The 25,737-nt window shown below is 32.2% G+C and overlaps 2 protein-coding genes across 5 annotated transcripts in view; both read left to right on the top strand.

Annotated features, from left to right (window-relative positions):
• LOC141448212 (pyridoxine/pyridoxamine 5'-phosphate oxidase-like) overlaps positions 1–10,181 on the top strand; it is a 52,196-nt gene extending 42,015 nt beyond the window's left edge. The window contains exon 6 of the mRNA XM_074116415.1: positions 8,946–10,181. Coding sequence (XP_073972516.1) covers positions 8,946–9,108 — 163 coding nt within the window. The 3' untranslated portion in view covers positions 9,109–10,181. The remainder of the gene's footprint in view (positions 1–8,945) is intronic.
• A 399-nt stretch (positions 10,182–10,580) lies between these two features.
• Positions 10,581–23,963, top strand: LOC141448211 (trypsin-1). Of its 4 annotated transcripts, XM_074116411.1 has the most exons (9): positions 14,781–15,178; positions 16,194–16,419; positions 16,970–17,044; positions 17,486–17,749; positions 19,886–20,057; positions 20,400–20,549; positions 21,111–21,253; positions 22,433–22,587; positions 22,737–23,963. In XM_074116411.1, exons 3-9 carry the CDS (start codon positions 16,972–16,974, stop codon positions 22,902–22,904), a joined length of 1,125 nt encoding a protein of 374 aa, XP_073972512.1. In that variant the 5' UTR covers positions 14,781–15,178; positions 16,194–16,419; positions 16,970–16,971; the 3' UTR covers positions 22,905–23,963. The 4 variants fall into 4 exon arrangements, with proteins under 4 accessions (XP_073972510.1, XP_073972512.1, XP_073972511.1 ...); XM_074116409.1 differs by lacking the exons at positions 14,781–15,178; positions 16,194–16,419 and adding an exon at positions 10,581–12,034; XM_074116410.1 differs by lacking the exon at positions 16,194–16,419 and having other exon boundaries at positions 14,782–15,178.
• The last annotated feature ends 1,774 nt before the right edge of the window (positions 23,964–25,737 follow it).

Genomic DNA, 25,737 nt, shown 5'->3' with positions numbered 1-25,737 from the left:
CAGAAAACGAGATATTTAGAGTTAAAGTTTGATTCTGTTCTATAAGGTGAAAACTTGAACTTCAAATATCTTGAAAACTATTCCATAGATTTTTTTTATATTTTACCTGTATATGAGGACTACTATTGTCTATAATTGTGTAAAATTTAGTAAAAATTTTTCGAGCAGAAAACGAGATATTTAGAGTTAAAGTTTGATTCTGTTCTACAAAATGAAAACTTGAACTTCAAATATCTTGAAAACTATTCGATAGATTTTGTTTATATTTTACCTGTATATGGAGACTACTATTGTCTATAACTGTGCAAAATGTAGTATAAATCTATCGAGCAGAAAACGAGATATTTACACTTAATGTTTGATTCTTTTTTATAAAGTGAAAAATTTAACTTCAAATATCCCGAAAACTACTTGATAGATTATGTTTATATTTTACCTGTATATGGAGACTACTATTGTCTATAACTGTGTAAAATTTAGTAAAAATATTTCGAGCAGAAAACGAGATATATAGAGTTAAAGTTTGATTCTGTTCTCTAAAGTGAAAAACTATAACTTCAAATATCTCAAAAACTACTCGATAGATATTGTTTATATTTTACCTGTATATGAGGACTACTATTGTCTATAACTGTGTGAAATTTAGTAAAAATCTATCGAGCAGTGTTCGAGATATTTAGGGTTAAAGTTTGATTCTGTTCTATATAGTGAAAACTTTACCTTCAAATATCTCGAAAACTACTCGATAAATTTTGTTTATATTTTACCTGTATATGAGGACTACTATTGTCTATAACTGTGCAAAATGTAGTAAAAATCTATCAAGCAGAAAACGAGATATTTACAGTTAAAGTTTTATTCTGTTCTATAAAGTGAAAACTTTAACTTCAAATATCTCGAAAACTATTTGATAGATTTTGTTTATATTTTACCTGTATATGGAGACTACTATTGTCTATAACTGTGTAAAATTTAGTAAAAATCTATCGAGCAGAATACGAGATATTTAGAGTTAAAGTTTTATTCTGTTCTATAAAGTGAAAACTTTAACTTCAAATATCTCGAAAACTATTTGATAGATTTTGTTTATATTTTACCTGTATATGAGGACTACTATTGTCTATAACTGTGTAAAATTTAGTAAAAATCTATCGAGCAGAAAACGAGATATTTAGAGTTAAAGTTTGATTCTGTTCTACAAAATGAAAACTTGAACTTCAAATATCTTGAAAACTATTCCATAGATTTTGTTTATATTTTACCTGTATATGAGGACTACTATTGTCTATAACTGTGCAAAATGTAGTAAAAATCTATCGAGCAGAAAACGAGATATTTAGAGTTAAAGTTTGATTCTGTTCTACAAAATGAAAACTTGAACTTCAAATATCTTGAAAACTATTCCATAGATTTTGTTTATATTTTACCTGTATATGAGGACTACTATTGTCTATAACTGTGCAAAATATAGTAAAAATCTATCAAGCAGAAAACGAGATATTTACAGTTAAAGTTTGATTCTGTTCTATAAAGTGAAAACTTTAACTTCAAATATCTCGAAAACTACTTGATAGATTTGGTTTATATTTTACCTATATATGGAGACTACTATTGTCTATAACTGTGTAAAATTTAGTAAAAATCTATCGAGCAGAATACGAGATATTTAGAGTTAAACTTTGATTCTTTTCTATAAAGTGAAAACTTTAACTTCAAATATCTCGAAAACTACTTGATAGATTTTGTTTATATTTTACCTGTATATGAGGACTACTATTGTCTATAACTGTGTAAAATTTAGTAAAAATCTATCGAGCAGAATACGAGATATTTAGAGTTAAACTTTGATTCTTTTCTATAAAGTGAAAACTTTAACTTCAAATATCTCGAAAACTACTTGATAGATTTTGTTTATATTTTACCTGTATATGAGGACTACTATTGTCTATAACTGTGTAAAATTTAGTAAAAATCTATCGAGCAGAAAACGAGATATTTAGAGTTAAAGTTTGATTCTGTTCTACAAAATGAAAACTTGAACTTCAAATATCTTGAAAACTATTCGATAGATTTTGTTTATATTTTACCTGTATATGGAGACTACTATTGTCTATAACTGTGCAAAATGTAGTAAAAATCTATCGAGCAGAAAACGAGATATTTACACTTAATGTTTGATTCTTTTTTATAAAGTGAAAAATTTAACTTCAAATATCCCGAAAACTACTTGATAGATTATGTTTATATTTTACCTGTATATGGAGACTACTATTGTCTATAACTGTGTAAAATTTAGTAAAAATATTTCGAGCAGAAAACGAGATATATAGAGTTAAAGTTTGATTCTGTTCTCTAAAGTGAAAAACTATAACTTCAAATATCTCAAAAACTACTCGATAGATATTGTTTATATTTTACCTGTATATGAGGACTACTATTGTCTATAACTGTGTGAAATTTAGTAAAAATCTATCGAGCAGTGTTCGAGATATTTAGGGTTAAAGTTTGATTCTGTTCTATAAAGTGAAAACTTTACCTTCAAATATCTCGAAAACTACTCGATAAATTTTGTTTATATTTTACCTGTATATGAGGACTACTATTCTCCATAACTGTGCAAAATGTAGTAAAAATCTATCAAGCAGAAAACGAGATATTTACAGTTAAAGTTTTATTCTGTTCTATAAAGTGAAAACTTTAACTTCAAATATCTCGAAAACTATTTGATAGATTTTGTTAATATTTTACCTGTATATGGAGACTACTATTGTCTATAACTGTGTAAAATTTAGTAAAAATCTATCGAGCAGAATACGAGATATTTAGAGTTAAAGTTTTATTCTGTTCTATAAAGTGAAAACTTTAACTTCAAATATCTCGAAAACTATTTGATAGATTTTGTTTATATTTTACCTGTATATGGAGACTACTATTGTCTATAACTGTGTAAAATTTAGTAAAAATCTATCGAGCAGAATACGAGATATTTAGAGTTAAACTTTGATTCTTTTCTATAAAGTGAAAACTTTAACTTCAAATATCTCGAAAACTACTTGATAGATTTTGTTTATATTTTACCTGTATATGAGGACTACTATTGTCTATAACTGTGTAAAATTTAGTAAAAATCTATCGAGCAGAATACGAGATATTTAGAGTTAAACTTTGATTCTTTTCTATAAAGTGAAAACTTTAACTTCAAATATCTCGAAAACTACTTGATAGATTTTGTTTATATTTTACCTGTATATGGAGACTACTATTGTCTATAACTGCGTAAAATTTAGTAAAAATGTTTCGAGCAGAAAACGAGATATTTAGAGTTAAAGTTTGATTCTCTTCTACAAAGTGAAAACTTGAACTTCAAATATCTTGAAAACTATTCGATAGATTTTGTTTATATTTTACCTGTATATGAGGACCACTATTGTCTATAACTGTGCAAAATGTAGTAAAAATCTATCAAGCAGAAAACGAGATATTTAGAGTTAAATTTTGAATCTGTTCTACAAAGTGAAAATTTGAACTTCAAATATCTTGAAAACTATTCAATAGATTTTGTTTATATTTTACCTGTATATGGAGACTACTATTGTCTATAACTGTGCAAAATGTAGTAAAAAATCTACTCCATATATTTTGTTTATATTTTACCTGTATATGGAGGCTACTATTGTCTCTAACTGTGCAAAATGTAGTAATAATCTATCGAGCAGAAAACGAGATATTTAGAGTTAAAGTTAGATTCTGTTCTCTAAAGTGAATACTATAACTTCAAATATCTCAAAAACTACTCGATAGCTTCTGTTTATATTTTACTTGAATATGAGGACTACTATTCTCTATAATTGTGAAAAATTAAGTAAAAATCTATCGAACAGAAAACGAGATATTTAGAGTTAAAGTTTGATTCTTTTCTATAAAGTGAAAACTTGAACTTCAAATATCTCGAAAACTACTCAATAGATTTTGTTTATATTTTACCTGTATATGGAGACTACTATTGTCTATAACTGTGTAAAATTTAGTAAAAATCTATCGAGCAGAAAACGTGATATTTTGAGTAAAATTTTGATTCTGTTCTATAAAGTGAGAACTTGAACTTCAAATATCTCGAAAACTACTCAATAGATTTTGTTTATATTTTACCTGAATATGGAGACTACTATTGTCTATAACTGTGTGAAATTTAGTAAAATGGTTTCGAGCAGAAAACGAGATATTTTGAGTAAACTTTTGATTCTGTTCTATAAAGGAGAACTTGAACTTGAAATATCTCGGAAACTACCCGATAGATTTTGTTTATATTTTATCTGTATATGAGGACTGCTATTCTCTATAATTGTGTAAAATTTAGTAAAAATCTATCGAGCAGAAAACGAGATATTTATAGTAAAATTTGATTCTGTTCTATAAAATGAAAATTTGAACATCAAATATCACGAAAACTACTCGATATATTTTGTTTATATTTTACCTGTATATGGAGACTATTATTGTCTATAACTGCAAAATGTAGTAAAAATCTATCGAGCAGAAAACGAGATATTTATAGTTAAATTTTGATTCTGTTCTATATAGTGAAAACTTTAACTTCAATTATCTCGAAAACTATTCGATAGCTTCTGTTTATATTTTACTTGTATATGGAGACTACTATTGTCTCTAACTGTGCAAAATGTAGTAATAATCTATCGAGCAGAAAACGAGATATTTAGGGTTAAAGTTAGATTCTGTTCTCTAAAGTGAATACTATAACTTCAAATATCTCAAAAACTACTCGATAGCTTCTGTTTATATTTTACTTGAATATGAGGACTACTATTCTCTATAATTGTGAAAAATTAAGTAAAAATCTATCGAACAGAAAACGAGATATTTAGAGTTAATGTTTGATTCTTTTCTATAAAGTGAAAACTTGAACTTCAAATATCTCGAAAACTACTCAATAGATTTTGTTTATATTTTACCTGTATATGGAGACTACTATTGTCTATAACTGTGTAAAATTTAGTAAAAATCTATCGAGCAGAAAACGTGATATTTTGAGTAAAATTTTGATTCTGTTCTATAAAGTGAGAACTTGAACTTCAAATATCTCGAAAACTACTCAATAGATTTTGTTTATATTTTACCTGTATATGGAGACTACTATTGTCTATAACTGTGTAAAATTTAGTAAAAATCTATCGAGCAGAAAACGAGATATTTAGAGTATAATTTGATTCTGTTCTATAAAATGAAAATTTGAACATCAAATATCACGAAAACTACTCAATATATTTTGTTTATATTTTACCTGTATATGGAGACTATTATTGTCTATAACTGTGCAAAATGTAGTAAAAATCTATCGGGCAGAAAACGAGATATTTATAGTTTAATTTTGATTCTGTTCTATATAGTGAAAACTTTAACTTCAAATATCTCGAAAACTATTCGATAGCTTCTGTTTATATTTTACTTGTATATGGAGACTACTATTGTCTATAACTGTGTAAAATTTAGTAAAAATCTATCGAGCAGAAAACGTGATATTTTGAGTAAAATTTTGATTCTGTTCTATAAAGTGAGAACTTGAACTTCAAATATCTCGAAAACTACTCAATAGATTTTGTTTATATTTTACCTGAATATGGAGACTACTATTGTCTATAACTGTGTAAAATTTAGTAAAATGGTTTCGAGCAGAAAACGAGATATTTTGAGTAAACTTTTGATTCTGTTCTATAAAGGAGAACTTGAACTTGAAATATCTCGAAAACTACCCGATAGATTTTGTTTATATTTTATCTGTATATGAGGACTGCTATTCTCTATAATTGTGTAAAATTTAGTAAAAATCTATCGAGCAGAAAACGAGATATTTAGAGTATAATTTGATTCTGTTCTATAAAATGAAAATTTGAACATCAAATATCACGAAAACTACTCGATATATTTTGTTTATATTTTACCTGTATATGGAGACTATTATTGTCTATAACTGTGCAAAATGTAGTAAAAATCTATCGAGCAGAAAACGAGATATTTATAGTTTAATTTTGATTCTGTTCTATATAGTGAAAACTTTAACTTCAAATATCTCGAAAACTATTCGATAGCTTCTGTTTATATTTTACTTGTATATGGAGACTACTATTGTCTATAACTGTGTAAAATTTAGTAAAAATGTTTCGACCAGAAAACGAGATATTTAGAGTTAAAGTTTGATTCTGTTCTATAAGGTGAAAACTTGAACTTCAAATATCTCGAAAACTATTCGATAGCTTCTGTTTATATTTTACTTGAATATGAGGACTACTATTCTCTATAATTGTGAAAAAGTTAGTAAAAATCTATCGAACAGAAAACGAGATATTTAGAGTTAAAGTTTGATTCTCTTCTATAAGGTGAGAACTTGAAATTCAAATATCTCGAAAACTACTCAATAGATTTTGTTTATATTTTACCTGTATATGGAGACTACTATTGTCTATAACTGTGTAAAATTTAGTAAAAATCTATTGAGCAGAAAACGTGATATTTTGAGTAAAATTTGGATTCTGTTCTATAAAGTGAAAACTTGAACTTCAAATATCTCGAAAACTACTCAATAGATTTTGTTTATATTTTACCTGAATATGGAGACTACTATTGTCTATGACTGTGTAAAAGTTAGTAAAAAGGTTTCGAGCAGAAAACGAGATATTTTGAGTAAAATTTTGATTGTGTTCTATAAAGTGAGAACTTGAACTTCAAATATCTCGAAAACTACTCGATAGATTTTGTTTATATTTTACCTGTATATGAGGACTGCTATTCTCTTTAATTGTGTAAAATTTAGTAAAAATCTATCGAGCAGAAAACGAGATATTTAGAGTAAAATTTGATTCCGTTCTATAAAATGAAAACTTGAATATCAAATATCACGAAAACTACTCGATATATTTTGTTTATATTTTACCTGTTAATGGAGACTACTATTGTCTATAACTGTGCAAAATGTAGTAAAAATCTATCGAGCAGAAAACGAGATATTTATAGTTAAATTTTGATTCTGTTCTATAAAGTGAAAACTTTAACTTCGAATATCTCGAAAACTATTCGATAGCTTCTGTTTATATTTTACTTGTATATGGAGACTACTATTGTCTATAACTGTGTAAAATTTAGTAAAAATCTATCGAGCAGAAAACGAGATATTTAGTTAAAGTTTGATTCGGTTCTATAAAGTGAAAACTTGAACTTCAAATATCTCGAAAACTGTTCGATAGATTTTGTTTATATTTTACCTGAATATGAGGACTACTATTCTCTATAACTGTGCAAAATGTAGTAAAAATCTATCGAGCAGAAAACGAGATATTTAGTTAAAGTTTGATTCGGTTCTATAAAGTGAAAACTTGAACTTCAAATATCTCGAAAACTGTTCGATAGATTTTGTTTATATTTTACCTGAATATGAGGACTACTATTCTCTATAACTGTGCAAAATGTAGTAAAAATCTATCGAGCAGAAAACGAGATATTTAGTTAAAGTTTGATTCGGTTCTATAAAGTGAAAACTTTAACTTCAAATATCTCGAAAACTGTTCGATAGATTTTGTTTATATTTTACCTGAATATGAGGACTACTATTCTCTATAATTGTGTAACCGGAATTGCCATTTTTTAAATAATTTAGAACAAAGTCGTACACGAGTTTTACCCAAGATTTTTAGCTTTTTCACTCCGTTAGCTCTACTAGTTACTGATCTTTGTTTGTGTATATATGCCTCTATTATCAACAGTTTCTTTTCGTTACGTTCGACTAATTTATTGCTTTCCTCTTTGTGTCAATGATTCTGTGTCTTTCAAAGAAATTAATACAATGTAATTCATCTATTTAAATTTTCAGTTTATATATATGTTTACAATTAATTTATAAATACAGAGAAGGGGCCAGCTCAGTATAAGCAGAAGAGTATAAGTAAAAAAGTATGCCCATTTTTTAAGGAAGGCTTTACGTCCAACTAATTCGGAGGCGAATAGCGAGCATACTTTACTGAATATTTTTTTTATTAACTATTAAATAAAATCCAAGCCTTAGACCGGGAATCGAACCCAGCAAACCAACGACAAATCTTATCTTTGCGTGGAGTATAAGTACAATACAATAAGAGATCCAAGTTCAACATTGATTAATGTAATGGATTTCCCTCGCAGTGACACCCAATTGTTGGCTTCCTTAGATTTTTTTGTTTTCTAGAAGCTTCTTGTAGCTCGCTATACTTTGTTGTCTTTAACGAGAGAACAATGTCTAGAGGCCGACAAGGCACTGAAATTGCTAAACTATGTAATTTAAAAGTTTTTTCTTTATGGGCATATGTTTGAAATACGTTCATCATAAATGTTATATCTGGGTATGTGCCTAAAACAATAGGTTTAGAAAGATCCCAAGAAAATTGTGTAGAACAAAAATTCAAATCTGTTTATATATTAATTGTGTGTGACTATAAATATAAAATTTAACTAGATATAATTCAGTTGTATTAATTTCTTTGTAGAGGTCCTGTAAAAGATTTGGCTTTGTAGAGTTCCTCTAAAAGATTTGACATTTCAACAGGATGAAAAATAAATGCCATTTCATGGACACACCAACCCTGTAATGTAAAATATGACTTTGTAAACTAGCCCTGAAGATGACCTAGACCCTAGGGGTCGAAAGCTCGGCAGAATAAATGTATCACGACTGAAACTGGCATTTATTTTTCATCCTATTGAAACTATGAATCAGTCACTGAAAATAATTAACAGCAACGATTTGACATTTGTTAGAAAGACGGTAAAAAAAGATTTTTTTTTTTGTTATTTATGACCGCTCCTAATGTAAACGAAAAAACTAAATAAAACAGAACTATTAATCTAACATCAGGTGACCTTTAAAAGTTGTAATAAACTAATCGATTATTTTTTCGTCCTAGGTACGAAGAAGTTGGCGAAGTAGATCGACCACCATTATGGGGTGGATACCTGTTCGTGCCAAATCTATTTGAATTCTGGCAAGGACAAAGCGACAGATTACACGATAGGATATGTTTTGAAAGATGTGAAACGGGTTGGAAGTGCTATAGGCTTGCACCATAAGAATGCTTTAAGAAATGTTTATGTAATCTAAAAATGATTTTATATTTATATGTATGATATTATTATATATGGTATATGCATATTATGTATACTGTAAAGGTATTGTTTCTGAAACAAACATTGTCAATTTTATCTTTGTCTTTTAGTTATTTATTGTATAATTATTATTTGTTTATTTGTGTAAAAATGATAGAATAACTTCGATATCCATAGGATCCATTGCAAACAAGGGAAATGTTCTGGCAAACTTTATTTTTTGATGCAAGATTTAGTCAAAGATGCACATAATGTGGGGAAAAATGCCCTTCTCGTAGCATTAATAGTTTCTCCATTTCTGAGATAAATTTTTGGTTTTTTTTTTTTTGTGCCCTTATACCTTTGTTCGTGATAGTAAATTGTTGAAACTATAGTTTAACGGGGGGCGCAGCCCTTTTTTTTTTAATTTTTAGATGCTATTTTTGGTGGTTACAATCTGGTGGGGTTAAGCTATCTAGCTTGTGCTCAATATAGCCGTTAAACCAATTGATTCTAAACCTACACCGTGTATCTTGGGTGTTAAGACCTAAAGAAATGAATGGAAACCTGCATACTCTTTGATCATTGGTTCCGCATGGTTTTTTTTATGGTTTCCAGTTCGAGGAAAATACTTCCAAGACTCTCAGTTACTAAATCCTTACAGTTGAAGTAACCTCACTCCTCCATTCCTTTATTCTTCAAGATCAAGATATTTAATAGGATTTCTTGAATTAAGGTCCAAATAATTCTTCTGCGGAGTTAAAAAGCTGCTGCCATTCATAATTTGGACTTTGGCATCATTGTCGTTTACGATGAGGAATTGGCTGTGTTTTTGAGATTGTAGAGAATTATTGATAGATTCTTTACTAATTATTATAGATTATAGATAGATTTATAAAAATCTACGTTTATTTTTTTTAAATAAACTTTTTTCTTGATTAGGTTATGGTGATTTTGAGACTACTCTTTTGTTATAAAAATTGAAATTTTATACAAAATTGGTTAAAGGTTGAATAAATTGTCTTAAAGCAATAAAATGGTTCATTTTCACTTTAAAATGATTATTATTATTTTACATAAGGCATGTGAAAATAGATTACCCATTATTTTTGGTGGGTTGAGTCGGATGAGTTAAAGTCAATCTTCCCTTTGAATTAGCTTACCTATTATAGTAAACATTCTGACTTCAATTAATAATAATAATTAAAAAAAAAATTGTAGCCGAAATTCCAAATTCAAAGAACATCGATTGATCGATAGTGCTAAGTTATCGAGTTCTTAGTTTAACCTTCTGCAGCGATAGCCGCTGCAACCTGATGGACATCATATTCTTGATCCAAAGAGGTACAGTAGTCAAAAAAAGTATTCATACACGTAAGTTTTTTGACTTTATCTACTAAACTTTTGTTTCTAGGATGACTACTTGTTCAGCTCTGTAATCGAAGATAGTAACAATGAATTTAATGGTCTTATTTTCTTTTATAAGCATAAAGAATTTGGGAAGTATTAAAAAGCTGCTTATTGGCAAACTTTCGAGTGAAATCCAGTCTCTTCATCCAATTGAAGTTTCACTAATAAATGGTTTCTTCCTTGCAGTTCTACCTTTGTAACTCGTTGCATATAGGCGTTTTCAGATTGTCTATGGCGTAACAAGGGTCCCCTGAAGTTGATGCGAGGCTTTCCGAGAGTTGGCGTGCTCATCGGAAGCACATACTTCTTTCAACAGGATAACGATCCCAAGCATACAGCCCAAAAATACTAAGGTATGGCTGCTTTAAAATGTCCGGAATCAACTTCTTACCCCTCCACAGACTCCTTATATAAACCCTATTGAAAATTTATGGTCTTATTTGGAACGGAAAATTTGAAAATTGAAATGTTTGTCCAGAGAAGAGGTCAGAACCAATTTAAAGAAATCATGGACAGAAATCACATCTCAAGAGACACTAAACCAGGTGGAATCTATGCCAAGGAGGCTTCAAGCAATAATAAATGCTGATTGCTTACAAAACATTAGGTCTTTAGATTTGCGTTAAATGTAACATTCAGACTGAGTGTATGAATACTTATTTTGCATACAATAGATTATTTTTCTGCTTTTTAATCAATTCTCTATGTTTATAAAAGAAAATGAGAGCATTAAATTCATTGTTACTACCTTCGATTTCAGTGCTAAACAAGTAGTCATCCTAGAAACAAAAGTTTAGTAGATAAAGTAAGAAAACTTAGTGTTTGAATACTTTTTTTGACCCACTGTATCTTGGATGAAAGTAGTGAATATTAGATGATTTTTGGTAAATATCGAGGTGCGGTCATCAATAAATACAAATTTTGTTGCTTTATACCAACGTTTCGGTAATTTTTACTACCTTCTTCAGGGTCTGTACAAAAAGAATATTACACTAATTACCTGAAGAAGGTAGTAAAAATTACCGAAACGTTGGTATAAAGCAAAAAAGTTGTTCAACAACGGTGAGTCTGTAAGCTCGAGAATTTTAACAAAAAGAGCTTAAAGGATTTCTTATCTTTTTTCTTACTTTGGTGATTAAGTATAGCAGCTTTAATGTAGGACATAGCCAAAGATATTTGGAAGCCTCGAGTTGACGTCATACTGACCTCGCCTTGGGCGGTAACAAAACCGCGCCAAGGCCGGTCAAACTCCACAGCCAGCTATATAGCGGACATGTTCCTGCCTCCCCCACCACCACGATCCTATCAGCTGGGAGCCTCCTAACGGTGTTTTTACAAACAGCTTGTCACCACACACAAACTGAAAGCAGATATTGTGGCCGTAGGATGCCGTACACAAGAAAGGAGTTACTATCTCTACACACTGCACAGCTAGATCTCCTCAACAAGTGCTTTTAGCGTATCTTCTACTTCAACAACTGAGATTATTCCCATTAAAGATGTAAGTAAATGTAAATCATTTGTACGTTCAACCATGTAATTACCGGAAACTTTTCTGGCGGAAATATATGTCGTTAGAATTTGATAGTAAAAGGCTTTCACTTAAAAATAGCTGCACAAATCATTGGTTTATTTAACTTTCAAAAAATACTGTCTTCAAAAAGTCGAAACACAACAGGATTTCTCACTTTAACATCCTTCTTCTCCTCCTCTATTCTTCTATTTCTCTCTTCCTACATGTTTTGAGGTCTATTGAATCATAAAAACCAAAAATCGGGATGTGAAACCCGTCATACGGCTCCATAATTTGGGAGAATGGTACGACATTAAGTTTTTTGGGTTCAATAATAACCTTCTTCAAAATACGTGAGTATGAATACAGGGTGGAACCGGATAAGTGACGAAAATTTTTTTCTGTTAAACTACATTCAAAATGTAGTAGAACGCCGCCTGAACGAGTGTCCTATCTCTATCTGGTAGAGAGTTATGATTTTTTCAGGTTTTTTTCGACTAAACCCGACCTTACGTCATAAAAACACTATTTCTCATCTTGTGCCTCACTTATTTACATTTTTCACCTCATTTTCGGATTCAGCATTAAATTTCCTATAATAATAGATCATTTTCGTAGTTATTTAACTTTAATCAGATTCATTTATTACAATAAGAAAGTTAATTTTTTTAGGAATTTAGAATTTTCATGAATTTTCATTAATTAGCCTCTTCGACAAAATTGATCTTAGAGGCTGTCAAATTTCTCAAAAACTGCTCCTTTTAATACTCTTTCCAATGGTATAATAATCAGTTTCAATAATAGCTGTTTTCTTTGGTCTATTACTGAGAAAGTGCTGAAAAACACGGTGTTAGCGAAGGAAGCAAAGGGGACTGGATGAAGCGTACTCGCATATCAATACTATTATTTATTAACAAAATCATTTCTTTAAGCATGTAAAATACATAATTACTTAGTAATTATTGATGTATCATGTTCTCAAAATGCCGACCTCGATTCCTGACGCATAACCGAGCGCGTTTTCGCATTGCTCCCAGTGTTGTTGAATCTTCCTCACAACGTTAGCAGAAATTTAATTTATCAACAAGACGGAGCTCCACCTTATTATTCGGTGAACGTCAGAAGATGGTTGTCGCAACGTTTTCCTGAGTGGATAGGGCGAGGTGGAACTACCGCGTGGCCACAGAGATCTCCTGACCTCAACCCTATGGACCACTTCGTATGGGGTTTTCTTAAGAGTGAGGTCTACAAGGTTGAGGTCAACAGTGAAGAAGAGGTGAGAAGACGGGTAATTGCTGCTTCAGAAAAACTGAAAGAACATTTTCAACAACAGTGGGAGCAATGCGAAAACGCGCTCGGTTATGCGTCAAGAATCGAGGTCGGCATTTTGAGAACATGATACATCAATAATTACTAAGTAATTATGTATTTTACATACTTAAAGAAATGATTTTGTTAATAAATAATAATATTGATATGCGAGTACGCTTCATCCAGTCCCCTTTGCTTCCTTCGCTAACACCGTGTTTTTCAGCACTTTCTCAGTAATAGACCAAAGAAAACAGCTATTATTGAAACTGATTATTATACCATTGGAAAGAGTATTAAAAGGAGCAGTTTTTGAGAAATTTGACAGCCTCTAAGGCCAATTTTGTCGAAGAGGCTAATTTTTGAAAATTCTAAATTCCTAAAAAAATTAACGTTCTTATTGTAATAAATGAATCTGATTAAAGTTAAATAACTACGAAAATGATCTATTATTATAGGAAATTTAATGCTGAATACGAAAATGAGGTGAAAAATGTAAATAAGTGAGGCACTAGTTGAGAAATAGTGTTTTTATGACGTAAGGTCGGGTTTAGTCGAAAAAAACCTGAAAAAATCATAACTTTCTAACAGATAGAGATAGGACACTCGTTCAGGCGGCGTTCTACTACATTTTGAATATAGTTTAACAGAAAAAATTTTTCGTCACTTATCCGGTTCCACCCTGTATATGCTTCTAAATAAATAAATAATTTCAACCAGGTGTATAAATCTTTCAAGAATAGTAAAGAAAATGGAAAAATTCATTAAAGCAGAAACATTCGGGGAAAATAAAAAATGAGAAAATTCGCATTTTCCGTCTAGGTGTAAGAGATATTAATTTAGTCCTGGTTAAATTATTTAGGTGAAAGAAAAGCAAACAGGAAAGAGTGTGGTTTTCCGTTAGTTTTACAAAAAAAAACTCGTTTCTTAAATGTGCCATTTAAATTTTTTAAACTTTGAAATTGACGGCACCATCAAAACTCCACAATAAATTTTCGCATTCATTTTTGATTAACCCGGGCAATGCCATTTTGGTAATGCGGTAATTTTGGTTCTTAATGAAAAACGGCTCCAATGTTTTTTCTTGAAACCCAAAAATGTTGATTGTAAAAAGCAGGTTTACCAACTTTTATTTGAAACAATTTATAGCGTAAATTAATTTAAAGACGTTTTTTGAGGGGGGCTCCCCACAAAAAGTGCTGTTTCAGATTTATGTAGTTCTCACGACCCTGAGGAATATTTAATAAGAATTAAGTAAGAAACAAGAATGCTAAATTTGAAGAAAAGGGATGTTAAGAAGCGAAAATTTCAGTGCTTATTGAATAATATTAAAGCCAACCATCTTTTTTTTTTATTGCAAATTCAAAATTTATTTACGTGAATTACAGTTGGAGAAATGTTTACGAAGTATACATGCCACATTTTTTTTTTTTTTTCTACAAAATGAAGATATCTTTACAAAAATTTTACTATATTAGTAAACTAGTTTCATGGCTAGCCTAGTTACATGCATCAGGAACTATTTAGTTGTTGTGTTTACAAAGTTGTCACCCACCACACATCGCTGTCAGTCACTGCTATTATAATTTGACCGTAATATAACCTCACAGCTCACTTGTAAACTGTTTTGGCCGCTTCGCTTTGTTATTCTCTAAACAACGTGAAATGATATTTTTAAAATGACGGGGATTTTCACGGACTGATAATTATTGTCACCATATTTTTTGTTTACACTTGGGAGACTGATTTTCACCCAATGTTGCGTTTCTAAATGACCGACCAATTGTGTAAATTAAGTTTATGTTCACTGAACAGCTGGTAATGGTTAGTTTTTTCTTCTTTTTTTTTCTTAAAAGTATTATTAAATTACATAAATAGTATATATTTTGAAATGGTTTCATGATTCTTCTCAAAAAACAGAGTTTATTATATTTTGAATTTCTCTCATTTCTGATTCCTTTTACTTGAAGATAATATCTTACTGTTTTGTGCAAACACTACGAAAAACTTGATGCAGACACATTCTCTAACGGCTATTTACGTAATTTAATCACTTGAAATTTGTGCTAAAAAAAAAAAATTAGTCAACTTCAATTTAAACAAAATTGATCTTTTAATAAAAGAAAAATTGCTGAAGGAAACGTGACATCACAGTTTCCCCTGAACTCTCTGAAATAGTTATTTATTTAACAAGTGTGGAAAGTAGTACTTTTCCTCACACGAGGCAGGGTTTGCACGCACGAGCTAGCGAAGCGAGGCGAGTGCAAGTGCAAATTGCCGAGAGTGAGGAAAATACTTTACACTCGAGTTAAATATTATATTTTTTCTGCAACCATTATGGTTATTAACTAAAAAAAAAAAAACTAAACAGGAATCACTAGAATCCATTTTAAATTTCTATAAGGTAACACTATAACCTTTTTAACTGTTATAATTGAAAATATCTAATTATTTATTAAAGTATTATTTTTATTTCTATATTCCTTTCAATTTTTATTTTATTTTTTAATATTCGTTTTTTAATTATTTAGTTACGTTAAATAAGCTTATTAAAGTTTTACAGAAAATATTTAATAACAAAACTTCTTATATCAAGGAAGCACAATAAAGTTTTTCCACTCACTAGTGAGGAAAGTGACACTAATGGGAATTTTTCCCCACTAGTGAGGTAAAGTTGGGCATTACACAGCTGATTTTAATTGAGTAATGAGAACATTCCTACATGGTTGCAGAAAAATAAATATGTATGCCTTAAGACAAATTTTTAAACCAAAGTAAAATGGCCGTACTGCAATGTGTTATATCTTAATTGAGTAAATTCTTTGGCTCTGCCTTACAGAAACTCGGAAAAGCTGAGTTTTCTCTATACTGAAGCCGCAATTAAGAAGTGTGCTTATCTTCACAAAATGAGTTTTCCTAGAGAGAAAAAAAAAGTTACTTGTGAAAGTTAAATAACATTTAAGAAAATCGTAGAGAAAATTCTCAAAAACCTGAAATATATACATTGGTCTCTAGTGTTCAAGAGCGTGGCTTTGTACCTGGGAGATCTCCAGTTCTAATCCCGGGTATGATTACTTTTTATTTGTTAGAAAAAAAAATTGTTTATAGTAAAGTATGAGCTTCCACTCCCGTCTACGTCTCCTAATTGGTAGTTGGACGTTAATTTCCGCCTTAAAAAGTAGGCGATAACTTTACTTTTATTACTTTCAGTTAAAAGTTAACTTCCTGTTGGCAGATTTGTACTAAAACAGTCGCGCCCACTGGTGGCACATAGTCGAAAGTATTAATTTGTACTTCCCTTAATTTTACGTTTTAGAGTTATGCTGTCTACTCACGTTCATGACCAGTTTGTGGAAAACCTCTTTTTTGAGTGAACATTTAAAATGGAAATCTGTCCGATCGAGATACTTTTTTTTATCAGTGGATAAGAAAAACTAAAAATGATTTGAAGTTGGGCGTGTAATTGGGAAAGTTTAAAGCCAAATTTGGTGTTCTAGATATGGTTAAAAATTCTTAAATACAAAATATTTAAACATGCTAATTTTAAAGTTATTCCAAATTAAAGGTTCTAAATATTTACAGTTAGAACATGAATAAATTTAATTTTGTTTCTAGCCATGATGCAGCAAGAGAGATTCGTTACATTACTATTGATGACGTATTTCTGTCAAGTCAATGTGGATGGTCAAAGTAAGTCTGTATTAAAACATTTTCTTATTTTGTTTACTTATTCTGTTTAAATTATAGTCCAAGCTGTGATGCTAATTGAGATCGAGTTTAAAATAATGAAATTGTAGAATAAATAATAAACAGCTGTGAAGTGAAGGTTATGATGCTACCTGGGTAGGTTATAACAGAACGTTGAACTTCAATTGTCCGATACATTGAACGAAAAGATCGACCTTGTCTTTTTTCACAATTTATTTTCGGTCTTCATCTAATTTGTGAATTATTTAATACATTTCTAGCGTTAATTAGAGGACATTGAAGCATTTTAGATGTTGCTTCTTGATTTGAATTTAAAATACTCCTTTGTGAGCTTCAGTATGGGAATATTATTTAGTATAACTGTCGTATTGTGTTCACATCTGATTTTGATTATGATTATTACTTTTTAAACTCCCCTCCAAGGAGCTGCAGACGACTGGGTTGATGGTAAATGCATCTACAGAGGACAGTTCCATTCCTGTACATTCTCATTAGCCTGTTGGTTGGTCGGAGGAAGTCTTCAGCCAGGCTGTGCTACATCCTTTCCACTGTCTTCCTGGTTTTACTCGTGCTGTGTGCCGGCGGCTAGTGTTTTCCAGCTAGCCGACTCTGTGGCCAGCACCGCTGCATCGCTTCAGCAGACATCGTATCTTCAACGAAGAAGAGATTCCTTGTATCGAAGTCGAGGTGAGTGATAGTTACTTGAAGTTTTTTTTAAAAAAAAAAAAAAAAAAAAAAGGACCTCGGGACTGCCTAATTGAACTACCGGCACCCTTTCCCGGAAGTTGAACATTTATATCTTAGTAATCAGTGTATGAAGTTCAAAAAAACTGTGGCTGTGTCATGGACACGGCCCTGTGTTGTACGTGAATACGTTTACGTAACGGGTTATATTTTTTATAATATAATAATAATAATAATAATAATATATTATTAAGCAGCTGTAAGAGTTTTTCTTTTGTTACCTTCAATGAGCGCAGAAACCATAGACGATCACACACATCACACTTACTCGTATGTCCGAATGGATTGTTGACAAACGTCGTTGTGAAATGTGCAATAGCTGCTGCCCAATGTGTCTTCATAATCGACGATTGAACACAATCTATGCCTATACAGTCCGTTGTCCATGTAGAAACGATTTCATCATCCACTTGCATAACCGCCCCAGCTGCAGATGTACTGACACCGTCGTTGATCCGCTCGGCCGCATTCATTCTTTTACGTTTCCGGTACAGCTTGACTCGGTCATATGGTGTTTTATTATTACCATTCGATTGTTCTTGAGAAGCCCTTTCCAACCGTATACGATCTCTGTATTTGGTTTTGGCTTTTCGACGCGTATAGACCGACATTATATATTTTTGATATTTTTTTATTCTAACACCTTATTATATTCACTGTCCCTATTTTACACTAATGTTTTATATACAATCGATAGATTGCGACGACAGCTGACGATTAAAACTTAAACGAACATCGTAGCTTCTCCGAGTCAAAAGTTATACTAATTGCAAATCTCGATACGCAGCAAAATGATCTCAAAATGGCGGCGCTTCCCCCTTCACCGCGCGCGATGGGTCACAGTCCTCGCTTATCGTAATGAATTCTTTGATCCTTTAGCTATCCAGTGGTCTAATTTAATTTTGGATGTAGACGATAGATTCGAAACTATAATGCCAAACTGTATCCTCCGATTTTGTTATCATTAGGTTTTTTGGATTGCCACCATATGATTCAAATTTAAAGACGTATTCACGTCAAAAAAAATCGCAAAGTACTGAAAAATATATTCAATAAAGTGATACTTTTAATGGACCTATTTTGACTAAAAACTGTATTGCGGCATCGACTGGTGGTACCCCAGCGAAATATCGTAATTTCTACTTCCTGCAATTTTTCGTTTTTGAGTAAACATTTCCCCTCCACTTCTTGTTAAAATATAAGTAAAATTTAGTGGTCAACTACTTTTTTTTGTATGAATTCTAAGTTTGTGGAAAAGTTGTAACTTATCTGTACGGAGTTTCAAGGCCACTTGGGAAAATAGTAAGTACGAGTAGTAAGAAAAGGCCATTGTGAGTTGGTCACAACAAAATGAAAATTTTTATTTTTCTTGATTCGCAATATTTCACTTGTAGGTTATATATGTTTATATTTTGTGTGAACGTTGTCTAGGTTACCTTGATTAAATGGGTGACGAACAGGAAGTAAGGAGGTTACTTTGTGTTTTTTGTTGGTTTGCTTTCACTGAAGCACCCACACCGGTCCACTGCCTTTCCACCAGAAACGTGTTATCTGGTGAGGAAGTTCTCGGCGAACTGACTTTCATATATATGTGTGTTTGTCTCTCTGTTTAGTTAACTCAGAACTTCGCTTCACCTTGACCTACTTTCGGGCTCTTGCCTTCCTTTAAGTGAACCTGTACGACGATAAAAAACACTCTCTCAACTTTCTTTTCCTGGGAAAATTGTTCAAGTAAAAACGTTTCATCTAAATACAAAGTTTAGGGAAAATTGGGGTGGCATTTTCCAAAAAAAAAAAAAGTCTCAGAAAAGTATTTTTGGAATTTTCTTTAACTCGGAATACTAACAGTACATTCAATCCTCGTTTATAATATGTAGGATACAAAAACCTTGCATTAACCTCCTTAGCGCTTTGGGAGCACTCCTCTGCCCATAAACTCCCGTAAAATCGAAAAACCGTAGGAAATCGTTGAAGCCATTTTTGAGGAAATCCCCTCCACCTCAAAAAAAAAAAAAAAAAAAAAAATGCTCCGGTTGAAGCATTTGCTGAAGAATAATCTTGTGCTGTAACTATTTCCAGCTTTTTGCGGTGTACCAGCCATGCAAGGTTTCCAGAAGAGAATCATCGGCGGTTCGGAAGCCTATTTTGGTGAACTACCCTGGCAAGCACATCTGCGAATTGCGGGTTACCAATGTGGTGGCGTGCTGGTATCCAGTTCTTTTGTGGTAACCGCTGCGCACTGTGTCTACAGGTGAGTCTCTTGGCATAGTATAGGAGGGAGAAGATCTCTCCTTTTATCTTAAAGACCCCCAATCTGTCCGAACAAAATATTTTGCGGAAAAAACATAGTTTTATTAATTAATTATCTTTATTATTTATTTCTTTACACGCAATCCATCGTATTTAATTTGTAATGACTGTAGCTTCAAAGTGTAAAGTTCGTGATTTTTACTTAGTCATAAGTTTCACTTGCCATCAGAAGTTGTACTTACTGTTGTGCTTTATTTATTTTAGTGTAAAAATAAGAAATAAAACATGATTGGTGAAGTTTAAAGAATTATTACAAATATAATGAATGTGATTTGTTTTCCAGGGCCCAGTTACATGATATCCTGGTCTACCTTGGTGAATACGACACCCAAAATACTGGATATTTTCCAGAACCATATCCAGAAGAAGTGCAAAGGATCATACAGAAGATTATACATCCTAATTTTCAGTTTAGAATGTCACAACCGGACAGGTTGGTAATGTCCACTAAGTTTACTGGCGACTCTCATTACTTTAATAGCCGACGTGAAAGCTGGTGACTCTCAAGATTCTGATCTGAACCCCTCTCTCTTCACAGACCACACCTGAACTTCTTATTTTTCTTACGTAGACTTCACAATCTTACTGATGTCATAGATATACCTTACAATCTTCTCTGGAACGAAATAAATGACTGATTCCTTTAAGGAAACCTATACATACAGAAGACCTAAGCTAAAATCTTAATGCTAAAAATCATCCAAATCAAAAGTACAGTGTATTGCTTTGGGAGCACCACGAGCTTCGTACGCAGTGAGCAAATTCACAAGCAGTTCAACGTGTGAACTAACACTGATAGTAACATTTACAAGGCAACATAAAGATTCATTGATCTAACAATTAAGTTACCACCAGTTACCAGTAATCAGTTATCACCAGAAATACTTCATTTGACACATTTTTCTTTGATTTCATTGATGATCCGCGTAAAAAAAAGCTGCATACAAAATTTAGGAGATTTCCTTCTAATTAAACAAACCATTATTTCTTGCAGATACGATGTGGCCTTGGTGCGCTTAGCGAAGAGCGTCATCTTCAGAGACAACATACTGCCCATCTGTTTGCCGAAGAGAGGCAGTATTTTCAAGGGTAAAATGGGACTGGTAGCAGGCTGGGGAAAGACCGACACTAGTTATGGTTAGTGCTAAATCTATCCTCAAAGTCTCCTCTTCTATGTAAGTTTAGTGAAGCATGGTGGAAAAGGAAAAAAAAAATTAGGAATTGCAGTTATAATAGTAGGGACTGAGGGAAGGGATTAGCTATGCGGTTAGCGTACTGGGCTCCCACACGGAGGTCGCGGGTTCGAATCCAGCTGCTGACCCTTAGATTTTCTTTTCCTAGGAGCTTCTTACAGCTCACTGGTCCGGTGATGGACAGTGTTGTCTGTAATGAGAGAACACTGTCCAGAGACCGGGCAGTGCATTGAAAAAAGCTCCGGGCGCCAATAACCTTAAATGTTAACGCGCCTTAAATCATAAAAAAAATATAGTAGGGACTGATTTTTACTGCACGAAATTTCAACCAAGAATGACTCATAAACGAAAACTACTTAGATATAGTTGATAAAGATATTTGGTGCAATTATACAACAAAAGAAAGTGTATATTTTGGTATAAGTTCGTTTAGATATGTATGATCTGAATTGAGTAAATTGGAATGTAAATTCTGGTAGTTTGAATGGTTTTTAAGACTCAAATTTCAACTTGAAATATCTGATAAACTTCTGGTTTATTTATAATGATATTTGGTACAATTGTAGAGTATTAGATTGTCTACATTTGAATATTTTTTTTTTTTTTTTAGATATGTGTGATTAATAGAGAGAATTTTAATAAAGAAGTAAAGGTGTACTGATCTTCTATTACATTGATTTGTTGCGGTAGAAATGCAGTATTTAGGAATCGTATTTTATGGATCGTTTGCTTGATTGTTAAACCCGTTCTGATAACGTGGTTGTCTTGTATTTTTATTTTTTTGTCTTTTTGTTTGGCATTGGCTTCCGCCATACAGCCAGCATCGTCTAGGTGCTTATCACTAGAATATCACTCACTCTCCAATCTTACTTATAAATACATTCGCTTCACCCATTCATCCCTCTACTATATACAACTATTTACATAAACCTTACAACTAATGGATGGATCAGTACTCTATATTCCTGCCATCCTTATAGCTTAACGTGAAATTCAAATCACGTAATCCTTCTCTAATCATTTTCTTCCATTCATTTTAATCGGCTATAACTTTTAAATACATTCATATTTCTTTGCTAGCTCTTGTATTTTTGGTAACACTAATCATGGTTCTTATTTCTAGGTAAAACTGGTACAAATGTTTTACACAAAGCCGTAGTTCCAATACTTAGCGACGAAGAATGTCTCATATGGCATCGCCATAAAAACATAAGAATTGAGTTACATCGAGAAATGTTTTGTGCTGGCCATTCTGATGGACATATGGACGCTTGTCTGGTAAGTTAAATCGGTAAAACCACTTTTGGTCTTCTAAGGCTGGTAATTGCCTCTATGATAGGCAAAAGTTTGAAAGAACCTTTTGGGAGAGAGAATCTTCCTAATTCTTCGGCAGACGATTCACCTCAATTTGATTTCTTTTTGAACAGGGTGATTCCGGCGGGCCACTCATCGTATTTCTAGAAGGACGTTGGACACTGGCTGGTATCACCTCGGCTGGATTTGGTTGTGCGGTAGACCACCAGCCTGGTATATACCATAACGTAGAACAGACCACAGACTGGATTGAAAGCGTCATCCTGGGCAAACCGCCATGACAAAAGTGGGCGTGGCCATTAGATTGATAGATGGCCACGCTGTTGCAAGATTTTAATTTTCATATTCAGTCTGCTTTTTCAGAATGTTGTTTCAGAAGAGAAATGTTTGCCGGCCAGAGATGTATTTAAGTTGATTACTTTCTGATATAAGAAGCAAACTGTCTTAAATATTTTTTTTTTATCTGTTAGCCAAGTATTTCTGTAAGTGGTGTAAAAACTAGATTGTACGTTTAGCTTTGTGTGTTATGTGTATCCAGCTGTTATCAGTTGGATCTAGTGTGTTTAGACTGGAGTTTTCATGTTTCAACATGTTGCCAGTTGCAGGTAGTGCTGAATGCTTGGCCAGCATTTTCCCTTTTAGCAAGAGGAGGTTGTAAGCACGGAGACCTCTTCTAGATGTGTTACTCCTTGCTGGAGCCAGGTGAGACCCTTTACCACTCTTAAGTTAAGATAACTGGGAGAATTCTAGTGAGGAGTTTTCTTCTCCAACATCTTGGCTATTTCTCAGGCGTCTAAATAATAAATAATTATCATTATTTGAAAGCCATTATTTCATTTTATGAGAAGATTATTGAACCTACTTACTTCGTTGACTCCATAGTGGACCACAGATCTGGGCAATTGTAAGTTTTTTGGTTTTCCTTCATGAAATTGAAAGCTCATCGTCAACCTCACATATTTTTTTTATACTAAAATTTTGTACAATATGAAAAATACAATTATTATTACTGTTTTAAATATACTTTTTTCCTACCTCAGCCCAATCCTGCTAATAAAAATTACAATAATAATAATAAAACTTATTTTAGCCCTCATTACTTTAACTCTTGGCAATATACGTAATTAAATTTTCTTGGGACTTTGAATTTTTACTTTAAAAAATTGCATTACCCATATTCTTTGCAATAAAATGATACCTGTTGAAGGAAGTTCCCCAAGAATCCCATTACAGATCATGTTTATTGTATTCCTGAGCGGTTTTAGGACTTCCATCTGTCATCTATCAGGTAACATTTTGATGTAGAGAATTAGACGTCACTTACGAGGGTCGTTTGAAAAGTCGTTGACGAGTCGTTTTTAATAGTAATAATAATAAAAAAAAAAGGGCGCTAATGGCCATAGACGTCGATGCGCCTGCAAAAAAAAAAAAAGAAAGAAAGAGTAAGAGTGAGAAATGTTTCATAATTAGCCAAAATTGTGCCAATATCCCGCATAAATCACATCCAATTAAAAAGAAGGCGGTAAATAAGGGAGGGAAAACGGTCAGCTGTTACTAATCTGTCAGCTGTTCTAATTAATGCGAGTAACTGAGACATGAGCGATAATTGGTAACCCGATATGCAGCCGCCATCCGCTGCTCTCAATGTCACCGGGAGCTATACTCGTACTATATTAGCTACTCCTAGCTTTATGGTATCTGTTAATGACGGCTAGAACCGTTGCTCTCGGCCCAGGTTCAAGGTCGCTAGTCCTAGTACCTGATATCTATCTACCTTTATAGTAGTAAACTATTGTAATATTACAAATAAAATCTTCGGGAAAAATAGATAAATGAAATCTGGTGGTAACACGTCAGAGTTTTTGCCTCAGAAATACGAGTATGTTTCCGCAACAGGATTATGACTGTCAGGGATACAATAAGGGCAGCTACAGATGAAATCAACGGTAACATCGATCACTTGTGGACTAACCACATTTTCATTTATCTACAGTGGGTCAAAAAAAGTATTCATACACTAAGTTTTTTTACTTTATCTACTGAACTTTTGTTTTCTAGGATGACTATTTCTTCAGCACTGAAATCGAAGATAGTAACAATGAATTTAATGCTCTCATTTTCTTTTATAAACATAAAGAATCGATTAAAAAGCAGAAAAACAATTTATAAGTAATAAGGAACTTGAACCAAAAAACATAATAAAAACTGACCAACACGGAGTAGGCTGTGTGATGGTATTGGGCTGCATGAGTGCTGTGGGAGGGGGAGAACTTATCGTCATCGATGGTACTCTTAACGCTGAAAGGTACGTGGACATACTCCGCCATAATTTAAGCAAAAGACCTGGTAAATTAGGGATCGAAAGCGCATACTTTTTTCAGCAGGATAACGATGCCAAACATACAGCCCAAAAAACGAAGGAGTGGCAGCTTTATAATGCCCGGAAACAACTTGTCACCCCTCCACAGTCTCCGGATACAAACCCTGATTGAATTAACATTTTGATGTAGAGAATTGGACGTCACTTACGAGGGTCGTTTGAAAAGTCGTTGACGAGTCGTTTTTAATAGTAATAATAATAAAAAAAAAACTAGAAAGAGTAAGAGTGAAATTCAAAGTCTTATTTGGAGCGGAAAATGCGAAAATTGAAATGTTCTTCCAGAGTAGAGCTCATAACCAATTTAAAGAAATCATGGGAAGAAATCACGTCTCAAGAGACACTAAACCTAGTGGAATCTATGCCAAGAAGGCTTCAAGCAATAACAAATGCAAAGGGATTACATAAAAAAATATTAGCTCTTCAGTTTTGCGTTAATTATAACTAGGGGACGGATTCGTATGTATTTACATATTTTTTCCTAGGCAATTTACAGACGTTTTTCAACTAGAAGTATTCATACTGACACTTTTTAAGCCGTTTGAGTCTACTTTTATTTCACATATTTCCACATATTTGGATGTTATCGCATATTTATACATATTTGATTAAAATAAATAAATATTTCTACATATTTAATCAAAATATGTACATATTTTTCATTTTGGGCATATTTTCATAATTGGGAGGTGGTTGACAGGAACTGTGAACCACAGACTGTAGGGCTGTGAATCACA

The sequence above is a fragment of the Rhodnius prolixus genome, unplaced genomic scaffold (genome assembly GCF_049639745.1).
Source record: "Rhodnius prolixus isolate KJV_2025 unplaced genomic scaffold, Rpr scaffold_13, whole genome shotgun sequence".
Lineage (NCBI taxonomy): Eukaryota > Metazoa > Arthropoda > Insecta > Hemiptera > Reduviidae > Rhodnius > Rhodnius prolixus.
The sequence above is the reverse complement of the archived record's forward strand: the minus strand, read 5'-3'. Positions and strand labels throughout refer to the sequence as shown.

What these genes read in the sequence shown, in the direction of transcription:
- LOC141448211 (XM_074116409.1), top strand. Translation starts at nt 16,972, where the DNA reads ATGATGCAGCAAGAGAGATTCGTTACATTACTATTGATGACGTATTTC. An exon ending in AGAATGTCACAACCGGACAG is followed by an intron (nt 20,550 to 21,110) that starts GTTGGTAATGTC and finishes TATTTCTTGCAG; the next exon opens with ATACGATGTGGCCTTGGTGC. An exon ending in GACATATGGACGCTTGTCTG is followed by an intron (nt 22,588 to 22,736) that starts GTAAGTTAAATC and finishes CTTTTTGAACAG; the next exon opens with GGTGATTCCGGCGGGCCACT.